Source organism: Syngnathus leptorhynchus, chromosome 8, assembly GCF_054491065.1.
Source record: "Syngnathus leptorhynchus isolate UIUO chromosome 8, UIUO_Slep, whole genome shotgun sequence".
Taxonomy (NCBI): Eukaryota; Metazoa; Chordata; class Actinopteri; order Syngnathiformes; family Syngnathidae; genus Syngnathus; species Syngnathus leptorhynchus.
In genome coordinates, this window is record NC_141202.1 from 1,403,153 (window position 1) to 1,415,466 (window position 12,314).

At 43.5% G+C, this 12,314-nt stretch overlaps 1 protein-coding gene across 1 annotated transcript; it reads left to right on the plus strand.

The window, feature by feature from the left end:
* The first annotated feature begins 2,443 nt into the window (after positions 1–2,443).
* On the plus strand, positions 2,444–10,286 carry prdm1a (PR domain containing 1a, with ZNF domain). Its single transcript, XM_085917403.1, has 7 exons — positions 2,444–2,608; positions 4,395–4,715; positions 5,204–5,323; positions 5,728–5,980; positions 7,087–7,994; positions 8,078–8,206; positions 8,284–10,286. Exons 1-7 carry the CDS (start codon positions 2,582–2,584, stop codon positions 8,734–8,736), a joined length of 2,211 nt encoding a protein of 736 aa, XP_085773529.1. The 5' UTR covers positions 2,444–2,581; the 3' UTR covers positions 8,737–10,286.
* Positions 10,287–12,314: the final 2,028 nt, after the last annotated feature.

Here is a 12,314-nt window from a genome sequence, read left to right on the forward strand (position 1 = left end):
TGGTCGCTGTAACCTGCTTAATTCTCTCTAATGGCTTCTCCATTGAGGGATTAACTCCTTGTATCCACACACTGGAAGGGTCCGGCACGCACCAAGTGAATTTTCCCCTCACTCACGCACGCACAAATACACAAAGGAAGAGTTGGACAATGGCTGAGCCTTCGCAGTGATTTGGCGTGGCATCAAATGGCCTCTGGGCTGCAATTAACATGTTTGGGACTCAGCAGATCACCTGAGGGGGGGGGGGGGGGGTCGTGGGTGGTTGGTGGGGGGTGAAAGGAGACGAGAGGACGAAAGTTGCGCTATGGCTTTCGCTCTCTCTCACTCGTCCCCTTGCTTTTTTTTTTTTTTTAAGTACGATTTTGTTGGAATTCTTGTAAATTATTATTTCATCAAAGTGTTTATTTTTGGACAAGTTTTGATTTATTTGATGATTGTTTTTAGTTTCAGTCCTTACTTGTCGCTTCTCTCATCATGTCCTGCAGGCATGCATCTCAAACAAAAAGAAACTTTTGGGGGATTGTTTTGTGTGCCCCCCACCCGACCCCTCACCCTCCCAAAGGGCCAATTGACTTCTTTTGGTATTATTTGTGTTCAATACATTTGCAGAATTATTATTTACAGTTGACAAATGAATGATGCGTGTGTTAGCATGTGATAGCTTAAGGCTAAAACATGAGCGTGATGAGTGACGCCGTCTTTAGTGTATTTTTGTACCGTTTGTTCGATATGGTGACGGCACAGAAATTGAAACGCTTTGTAGCGAGGGATGACTGTACGTACAATTTGGGTATATGTTAGCATTAGCCAAGATGCTAGCGGCCTGCTGGCTGACAGCTGTGGACACATCTGTAAGTATTGGGGCAGGAAGCAGTAGGCAGCCATTGATGTGGTCAGACCCTCTGTCACCAGCCAGGGAGGAAGAGGAGGAGGAAGAAGAAGAGCTTGACTATGTCTTCTTTTTTGTTATAATTGTTTTCTTCTTCTCATGGCCGCATTTCATCACACGCATTAGTTTTTATTTTTACTCTTTTGCATGAGTGTGTCCTTTCTATTTTTTGGAACGAGTTCTGGTTTCCATTTCCGTTTCTATTTTGCATGCTGATTTTCCATGTGCATGGCATGTTCATGCGTTCATGTGTCATCTGCTTTGAGGAGGAACATAAACATTGTGTGTGTTTGGGAGCATGTGTTGTACAGAATAAATGATGTCAAAAGGTTTAGGTTTGACTTTTTAGATCAAACTTTTTTTTGTAAGAGCATGAATGAATGAATGAATGATTTTTTTTGGTGCATTTTATGTGAGCCTCATTTTCATCATCAAAATATTGCACTGAATATTCTGGATGATAGTAAGGATGTAAGAAAAATCATAAAATGTTATTTTTCTGTCAAACTTGGATGATCTCAAATTGTACTGATGTATTTTTCAAAGGGCCATTTATGGAGTCATGTTATTTTCACACATGCATTTTTGGGGGTCAAATGACTTCTTTTGAATCCATAGAACACAACAAAAGCACAAAACGCTATTACAGAAAAAAAGTGGAGAAAGTGCAGGAGACGAAGTCAACCTACCACACACGCAATGAAACATGCAAAATAAAGTGACACTATGCCTGATGTGGAAGAAAGAAAAGCGCTGAGGACCAGTGCTGCCCCCTACAGGCAGCCTCTAAAACGGTGTGTGTGTGTGTGTGTGCGCGCGCGTGTGTTTTAACGTGTGTGTGTACGTGTGCGTGAGCTTTCCTCGGGAAGAAAGGGATTTCCTGTGACAGTGCGTGTGACTCAACGCTTCCCTAACATATGCATACACTAGTTGCTCATCTTTTTGAAGAGGACTTGAAAACACGCACACCAAGTAAAATCAAATTAAAAAATCTAATATTCAAATCAAAGATAGTCATGGTAAACTAATGACATGAAATCAACAAGATAATATAACACAATAAAAAATAACACAATGGAAAACTAAAAAAGACATGCTAGCAAATAAAAAAAATACAATACATTTTAAAATGATAAGATCAGGAAAAAATAATAAAAAGGGCGGACTGATGCAGTGAATTAGAAAAAACAAAAACTAAACGAGAAACAATTACTTCAATTAAAAAACCCCAAATCACTACTTTACATAAAAAGCAAGGACGTATTAATAAAACAAAATAAATAGAAAAAAAATCTTCTAAAATTGCGTTTAACATCCACGCATGTTTGCTTCCATTCCCTCATGCGAAGGCTTCTTCCTCGCAAACGACACATTTACATGTTTACATGTTTTGTGCACCGGGGGGGGGGGGGGCGTGACCCAAAATAGAGGGGGCGTGGCCATGCCTCTAAGGAGGCGTGGCCCCGCTCAGACGAGCCGGCCCTCTTCGCAACATAGCAGGAGTCTCTCGCCTTGAGTCGCACACTCCGAGGCGGCGCGCCGACGGCAACACACACACGCGTGCACAAACGCACGCCTACACACACACACACACACACACGCGAGGACGAGCGCGGAGTACCACGAGAGGACGGCGTGCACCTGTCCACACACACACTCGCACGGATTGAGAGGCCCTGACCAGACGTCCTTATGTGTGGATGGGACCAAAACTATATGGTGAATACTTTTTTTGAACTTTTGAACATTTCAGCGCTTTGGTCCAATTTAATGGTTGGAGTTTTGCGCATGTTTGATTCTTGGCGTGGAGCAAAAAAAATAAGAATCAATAAGTTTAAGAATTGAATTGGAAAAGTGCGTTTTATATGCTTTTGTTTTGGGATGTTTAGTCAGAAGTTTACTTGAGAGTTTTGAAGGCTTGAATTGGATTTTAATCATTTTTTTTAGACAAGAAAAGAAATGTGTGTTCACTGCTGAGGAAATTGGGAATTCAAAAATGAATATTTAGTGTTTGGATGTTGAAAGTGAAATTTGCCCTTGCTTTAAAGGTTTCTATGAATGATTAGTTATGGACAAGCATAAAGTGTAAATTTGTAATATTACATGTAGGAAGAAAAAGTTGTGGGTTTTTGCTTAAAAATGCCTGCCCCCCCCAAAAAAAAGTGTTTTAAGCTTGCAATTGACTTTTCCCGAATTTCAAATTCAATAGGTAATTATTTGTGGACAAGAAAAATGTATAAAGTTGTAAATGTAGACAAAATTAGATTCAGAAGGCCTCATAAGTTTTGTCTTATTTTACGCTTTGTGTCAGCTTTTTTGACTTGTAGGAAAATTTGTGTGAACTGCTGACAAAATACACAATAAGGGTGGGTCAAAAAATTATATTTAGTTTCAAGACTTGAATGTGACTTTTTGCTGTGTTTTAAAGTACTTTTATTCACAGAGTGTACTTGAGAATTATTTTGAAGTTCAACAGTGCTTACTTTTGGCTGAGAACAAACTTAGCAAGTAAAGAAAAGGGAAGGTTTGCATTTTAATCTTTAAAATTGACTTTTAGTTTTGTTTAAATACACAACTAATGCATTATTCAGGACTGCTGAAATGGCGAATGAGCTAACTTTCGTGTTAGACATTGTGTGAATTTGTTTTAAGTTTTAAAACAGCTCAACATTTGAGGGAAATGACTTAATTTAATATTTTCAAGTCTTGAATTTAGCGGCCTAATATTTTACGAAATTTCATGCAAAGACAAAAGTGTGCACTCTTACCGACACAAAGACAAAAGTAGGAAGTAAAAAAAGGAAACTTTTGTGTGATTAAGGTTTGAATTTGAATGTTTTTATATCACGCTCAAGCCACTTCAAATAGAGCAGCTTGATTCATTTTAGCATCCCATTATGTCATTCAACTTTTTCCCACATGCAAGAATGAATTCATAAATTGACTTTAGAATAACCCTGCAATATTTTGTATTCAATTTGCTATATTCTAATGCCAACTTGATAATGACATTTTGACATTCAAATGGAGTTTTTTGAATGTCATTTTCTTATTTATTTATTTTTGCATCTTGGGCTGATGCAACATGAAAAACAACTCGACAAAGTCATATTTTGTTTAACGTGGACGTATTTGATATTTGTTACCCATTTTGAGTTCTTTGAGAGAAATGAGGTAAAACGCAGATTGACTTGAATTTAGTTTGGTGTGTGCGCGCATGTTGTTTGTGCTCCCGCCGCCGCTACTGAATTGCTGGCCTTCCAAATTTAGTTTGACTCCGTCACAGGAACTTCCTTTGCTCTTGACTTCCTTACTTCCTCCGTCTCCTTCACGTGTCTGACTCACTTGAAAGTCATCTACTGCATTGTCGTCATCGGCCAAACAAATCATCACTCATTGTTATTTCTTTCAAAGAGAATTACAGATGTATTTATTATTTTGTCAGCCTTAAAATGGATGAGTTATTATTTGTTATTAATAAAACTAAACCTTGTGTATTTCCCAGGCGACCTCTCAAAGCTCGGCCATGTTGACCAGTGAGGGGGTGCACACTATGGAGCAGGACGACGCCCACCACGCCGCCAAGATGGCCTCAGACGGCGTCCAGCCGGACACAGACATGGACACTGCAAATACGCCGGACCAGGCCGACATGACTGGCTGGACCGAGGCCGAGTTTGAGGAGAAGTGCACGTACATTGTCAAGGATACCACGTGGGAGGCGGGACCGGAGGCGGACCCTAACGCCGCTAAAAGTACTAGCGTCAGGGCGCAAGCCTCGCTGCCCCGAAACCTCATGTTCAAACACGCGGCGGATGGAAAAGAGGTAAGAAACGAGCGCACACATATTAGCTAATGTAAAGAAACCTTACAAAGTAGCGCTAGCTAATTAAAATTAAGCAAGAACGCAAAAAGTCAGGCTAGCTACGACACTTCCTTCCACCAATAGAGGGAGCCGTTCAATCCTCAACTATTTGATAAAAAAAAAAAACATCTTCACACTCATTCACGAAACTTTTTCGGCAACAACAGAAGTGAAAAAGTTATCGATTGCGTAAATAAGTACCCCCTCCCCGTTGACATCCCCCTTGTAGTGAAAAAGTGTGACGCTATGGATTATTTCATCAGGGTGTTTGTTATCTGCAGGAAGCTGAGAAGTGATAGCAAACAAGAAGCGAAAGTCCGGCGGATTGGAATGATTGCGTTAAAACCGTTATGACCGTAGTGAATAAATATCCAGGCTCATCTATTTCATGACATTTTGTTTCCTTTTATTTGGTGACTTGACTAAAAGTACTTTGCTTTGGTGTGCAGGTTGTAGGCGTGTGCAGCCGAGAGTACATCCCTAAGGGGACCCGCTTCGGACCCTTGGTAGGGCAAATCTACACCAACGACAGCGTGCCCAAGGACGCCAACCGCAAGTACTTCTGGCGGGTGAGTGTATGTGTGTGAAGGGACTCTGGGGGGGACCACTTCCTGTGACATCACCGCCGCTGCCTTTGTCACAGGAAGTGTAAGTAACTCCGGCTTGTGTGAGAAAGCGAGAGGGGGAAGTGATGTCACAGGAAGCTTCCCGTAAGTCCGCAACGGTGATGGGCTGACCCACTTTGTCACTTCCAGGAAGTAACCCCCCCACCTCCATCCCGTTCTTCGTGTGTCATGATGCTAAGCGTGTTGCTACTTCCACCATTTTGTGGTTAAAGCTGCATTAAAAGAATGACTGCCGATATTTGTAGTGTGAGCTCAACGAAAGTACCGTTAAAGCAGTTTTATAGCAATTGAAGTTAGCAGCGTTAGCAAACACAAAGCTAATCATGTGTTTTCGTTTCCGCCTTCAGATATACGCCGATGGCGACTTCCACCATTTTGTGGACGGGCTAGACGAGTCTCGCTCCAATTGGATGCGCTACGTCAACCCGGCCCGCTCGGCGGCCGAGCAGAATGTGGCGGCTTGCCAGAACGGCCTGGACGTTTACTTCTACACTGTCAGGCCCGTGCCGGCCGGCGCAGAGCTCCTGGTGTGGTACTGCCACGACTACGCTCGTAGACTACACTACCCGCCATCCGGAGAACTCATGATGCAGAAGCTCAGTAAGTAAAGTAGCATGAGCTAGCTACATAAACTGCCAGTAAAGAAAAAAAAAACATCAAAATAAAAACAGCATAAGATAGTCAAAGCTATTTAAAAGCATATATTTTAATGACCCCATTTGTCACACACTCACACATACGTGTGTGTATGTGTTAGATGGCACTTTCTCCTCTTAGCGTCTTTGTAGTGTTAGTACTTAAACACACCATCCAGCTTTCTGTGTGTGTGTCACTTAAAAAGAACAGAAGGGACCCCCCCACGCCCCCCAGGCCCTCATTGCGCCCTCCCCACCTTTCCCCTCCTCTTGAACTTCCTGTCTGAGCTGCTGACAGATTGAAATCTCCAAGATGGCCGCCGTGTTTGTTTAGGTTTGTGAGGAGGATGAGGAGGAAGGCTAACTGATAACCTCCATGTTTACTCACCGACGCCTTACTACTCATTCACTCACTCGTGTGTGTGTGTGTGTGTGTTAGGGAGGCGGGGGGGTAACACACACATTGTATCACACATAATAGATGGCGGCCATTTAGCAGAGAGCTGACATGTCTTAGCTTTTAAGAGTTTGGGCTGCTAAGCCTTGCTTTCATCTCACCAGAATGTGTGTGACAGAGAGAGAGCGCAGCCTTAGCTAATATAAAGCAGCGTTCACTAACAAAGTGCTAGCGCATATACGGGCAGCGTTAAAGCAACGTTAGCCAAAGGAAAGCAGTGTAAGCTAATGGAAAGGCGCAGTAAAGCCCCATTAGCTAATATAAGTGTTTATTTTATAGAAAGAAGAAAACTGCTGTAAAACAGAATTGCAGTGTCAAATCAGTGTTAGCTAATGTAGAGCAGTTTTAAGCGAATACAATTAAGCAGTAACGCTAATACAAAGCGGCGGTAAAGTGTTTTTGGTCTGCCTGCACCGAAGTGTGTTTACCTCATTCACTGGTCACAAAATGTGTAACACATACACACGCACACGTATACAGCCCTAACTTCCTGTCCGGATCCTCACCTCGTCCGTCAAGCGCGTGTCACTTTGAGAACGCTAATGCACGTTTATCTCCCCAAAAGTAAACATCCGTCAAGACCTCTATTGATTTGACTTTTCCTGTCCTTGCAGAGCAGTCACTGTTGGAGGTGAAGCAGCATCAGGCGTCGGACCCCTCGCCTCCCCCCACCGTCACCCCTCAGCCCCCCAAGCGAGAGCACAGTGTCCTTTCCATACTACGGGACGTCCCCAAAAGTGAGCCCAGCTGCCCGCTACCCACGCGCTTACGTTGCGCCTACAGCCCAGAGCGTCCCTTGTACCCGCGCGCTCTCTATCCGACCCTTAGGGGGCACCCGGAAGACTTCCTCAAGGTGGGCACTATGGGTTACCCCCGTTCCCCCGGCGACCAATCGTCAGCCACGCCCAGCCCGTCGGCGAGGAGCAGCCCGGAGAGCAGCCCCCAGGGAAGCCCGTCGGCACCCTTCTACCCGGGTGGACTCGGGTCGTACCACAACTACTCGCCGTTACCCGCCGCTCCACTATCGCCTTTCTACCCCCCAGGCGCGTCCTACTCTCGCTACCTCCTGCCACATCACTACCCAATACCCGGGGGAGGGGTCTACCCCAGGATATACCCGCTTTATCTGCCGCCCCATGTTCCGCTCCTGCCCTCGGACGCAGCCGGGCGTCGCTTTGTAATGTCGGAGGCCGCCCACCCCCCGCGGGACTTCATCCTACCAGCGCCCACTAGCGCCTTCTCAGCCACCGCATCCCTTAAGGACAAGGCGGCTGTGCACCGTCCTTACGCCGGGCACCACTCCCCGTCCACCGGATCCCCCACCGCAGGTGTACCCGGCGAGCGGTCGCCCGTCAAAATGTGCGATTCAGATGAGGAAGCAGTGAACCTGGTCAAGGCGAAGCGGGGTGTCGGCTCAGCCGGCTACAAGGCGTTACCCTACCCGCTCCAGAAGCACAACGGGAAGATCAAGTACGAATGCAACGTCTGTACCAAGACCTTCGGACAGCTTTCCAATCTCAAGGTAAGGACCCCGATGTCAATGACTCTCAGGATGTTCACTATTCTCAGAAAGGATTATCTGACCCCCGCTTTACTTTGGCGCAGGTCCATCTCCGTGTCCACAGTGGCGAGCGACCGTTCAAGTGTCAGACATGCAACAAGGGCTTCACGCAGCTGGCCCACCTGCAGAAACACTACCTGGTCCACACAGGAGAGAAGCCGCACGAATGCCAGGTGAGGCTTTCGGCAGCATTTGGGGTGGGGGGGGGCGAGCCTTATATCAGGGGGGCTTATATCCGTTTGTGCGTCAGGTGTGCCACAAGCGCTTCAGCAGCACCAGCAACCTGAAGACACACCTGCGCCTCCACTCGGGCGAGAAGCCGTACCATTGCAAGCTGTGTCCGGCCAAATTCACGCAGTTTGTGCACCTCAAGCTCCACAAGCGCCTGCATTCCCGTGAGCGCTCACACAAGTGCCCGCAGTGCCACCGTCACTACATCCACCTGTGCAGCCTGCGCCTCCACCTCAAGGGCTACTGCCCAGTGGCCGCCCCCCACCCCGCCGCCGCAGACGAGGTCCAACGCGCCAACGAGGAAATCGAACGCTTCGATATGAGCGAGCACGCCGAGCAACTGGAGAGGCTCCGAGGCGGAGCCGAGTTGGACGCCATTCTGGAGAAGCAGGTTCTGGGGACTGCGTGGCGCCAGACCTCGGTTATTAAGGTGCGGTGCGAACTTGCCGTCAAGCAGGAGGCGGACCCTTGAGAGAGGGAGGGAGGGAGGGAGGCAGGGAGGGGGACCAACTTCAGGGACTTGCTACTCAGGGCTCAAATTTGACAATCACCCTTACTAAGGTCCCCATTTCCACACTTTGTTTAATTTATTAGCTGGTGATGTTTCCAGAACATTCTTCAGGGTTTACAAGAATGATTCCACAATTTGACTGTGTCCCTTTACTACTTAATTGAAACGACAGGAACAAAGGGCGAGTGCGTGCGTCGCAACAGTTACCTCAGAGTGCATGGGAAAGTGCGTGTGAGAGTGCGTGCGTGTGTGTCAAGGGAAAGGCTGAAGACAAAAACTTTTTTTCTATTTATTTACTCTTCGGCTACTTGAAGAAGAAGACATGGAAGTGGAGCGCAGCTTGGCAACATGTAGCACCTGTTTTGTCATTTTGTTTTGTTTGTGTTTTTGATAACGATGACACTGTCAGTGATGTGGATGTGACACTCCAAACCAAAGTTGACTGCATGGACTTCCGGATTGCAAAAAAGCAGGAAGAATGTGAAGAAGGGACTTGGATTTGATTTTATTTATTGTATTCTTCATATGAATCTTAGGGTATTTTATTTGACTTATTTTATTTGTAAGGACATTTTCAGTAAGACGGACGTGACACTCAGAACCAAAGTCGACCAGATTTCCAAACACAAAATGTCCTTTTACATTATTTTGCTTTTAAGTTTTATGTTTGTTATGGGTTGTTTCCATTTCATAATTGTTATATTCACATTTCACTTAAATTTTAAGTTACAAAAATGATTTTTAAATTTAGTGAATACAGTGACAGGACTTCCAAACTGCGGAACTATAAGAAGGATGAATTCCATTTAAAAAAATACAATACTAACTTTTTGTTTTAATGTTTTTGTTTGGCTATTTATGGGCAATTCTATTTTAATTTTTTACATTTTTTATTTTCATATTTTTTCATTTTGAGATTTATCGTGTTCTTTTTGTTTTTTTTCTTTGTATTTTTCAATTCTTTTGGTTTTTTTATCTCCAAATTCTTAATTTTTAACATCTTATTGAAATTTTGTTCTAAATGATTTTTAAAATTTTGCTTTTCAAGATTAATGCTAAATTTATTTTTCAAATTTGATTATTTGAAATGTTCATTTTGGTTCCCAATTTTTTTTTTGAAAGAAATCAATATTTTTATTGGTTTAATATTCTTGTATTCTTAATACACCACTGTCCGTACGTGACACTCCAAACCAAAGTTGACTGGACTTCCAAACTGCAAACGCCTAAAGCAGGAAGAATGTGAAGAAGAAATCAAGGGACTTTTTGTCGTTTAATCCTGGCCCCTCCCTCAAGCACATTTCTTATGCACTGGCCCCGCCCACTCTCATCTTCCTCTTGACCAAAAAGTGTCTCGTCTGTTCTTCGTGAGCTTTAACTCCACAAACTCCGTGTGCGTGTGTGTTTGTCTCTGTGTTTACATGCTGGTTTGTTTACAGATTGTTTTATTTATGTGCAAAAATGTCCAAATGTGTAAATTATGATGAGAATTATTATAAATGTTCACTGCTTTTAATCCAAACCCTGGCATGTTGTTATTGATGTCTACAGAACAAAAAGAAAAAATATAGTACACTTTCATCACTGACACATCAGAATGACTCATTGAGAAATTTAAATAAAATAAACACATTTAAAAAAAAAAAAAAAGCCCAAAAATATAGATTTGAATTATAATTTTATTAGCCGATTTGTTTTAAGATATGTCGTATAATAATGCTAATATAATACAGTGATATATTTAGAATTTTTTATGAACTGCAGGTTAGTTGGAATTTTTATTATTATTTATTTTTTTAAAAACATCATCGCTACAAATTACAACGCATGGTAAAATCCAAATTGCCCAAGCAGGTCCAACTTAAAAACTGAAACATCAAAAACTTGATGTGCTAGAAAAAAGTAGTTTTTAAATCAGAGTTAAAAATAACTTTAGCCATCTTTGATTCAAAGTATCTTTTGACCAGTTTTATTTCCACATACAAATATTGTATCACGCATATTGTCCGTCTGTATGGCAACATGCGAGTCTCGGACAAGCTAATAATAGTCGAGTGGGAATAATAAGTCGCAGCTGTCCTGGCTTTGCTGACTGCTCACATTTGCTGTCGCTCGTCTTCACAATTTACTTTTTTTTTTTATGACGAGGCAGGAAGAAGAAAGTCGTCAACGTTTATGTTGCTCTGGCGTCCGGCAGGAAATGGAACACGGACCTCCCGAGGCTTGCCGCGACCGAGCGCTTTCATCATCCCGCCGGACGACATACGCAACTTTACCTGACAAGCGCTTCTCGTCTTACAGACGTCCTTTCGAGAACGTATCCCAGATGACTTTTGGCTACGACTTAACCCGGTTTCAAAATCAAATGTCGGCAAGGATTCAGACTCAGAGCTGGTTCGGCTACATTTACTCTCAAAAGAACTTTTGGGATCAATTCTTACATTTCTTTTTTTGGGCTCCAAAAATGTCACATCGTACTTTTCCAGGAGCAAAAGGGATTTCCAGGTTACTCACACTACTACACATACTAAGGTATTTTTACGGTAAATTGGAGGTCCGGCGGACGGGATGAAGGCTGAATCATCATCCTCATCCTCATCCCGTCCTTACTCAGTGTAAGGAAGCAAGACTGGTTGTTTGAGAGCAGGAGCAAATCATCAGTCATGACCTCCCCCAAGGCCCCCCCGAGCGCCACACGGTGTTTACTAATAATACGGCCTGCGCTTGAGCGTGAGACACTTTCAAGAAAGGACATCAAAGCTCGTCTAGCCTCTCAGCGTCGTCATCCTCATCTTCCTCCTCTTGTAATAGCTGCTTGTCGGAGCTCTCGACAACACTTTAATGACAGCTTTGAGCACGGCGTTTATGACGTTACGTGCACGCACATGCCAAGTTTCGTTTTCAGCAACGTTGCCTTGTTTTAAGTCGGTTCGGTGAATGCAAAGTTCAGAAAAGCAAAGACAAAATCAACAAGGCCAAGTGAAGGAAAGCAAAACTAGACCAACCCCTCCAAAAAAAGAAAACAAATTATGACATCATGCGACGGCTGACTTCACTTTCCACTTGTGTTGATTTACAATTGTTGAGAATATTTCAAGACCGGTCAGACACTTGAAGCAAGAGCCACAGTCAGGTAGACGACTTGCGTGATTTCCCATGTTTGATGTCAGAAAGCTCAAAGACACTCATTTCATGCAAAGGCTGCACGTGTCCTCACACTTGTTGCCGTGTACGTGTGTGTACGTGTGTGTACGTTGTGTGTGTGTGTCTGTGGGGCATGTTGCGGCTTTTATTGCAAAGGGGGAAAGTGGTGAAGTTTCTTAAGGAATGTCTGCACTGCATAATTGACTTTGTCACGTTATACACCAACACTGACTACACTAATACACACTTCATCAAATGTGTTAAGAAAATGGAAAAATATAGGTGAATGTTAAGGAAAATATAGCAAAGTAAAAAAATATATATCACAACAAATAATAGTTAAAACTGGAAAACTGTTATCTGAAAAATAGATGAAAAATATTAGACAAAAAACA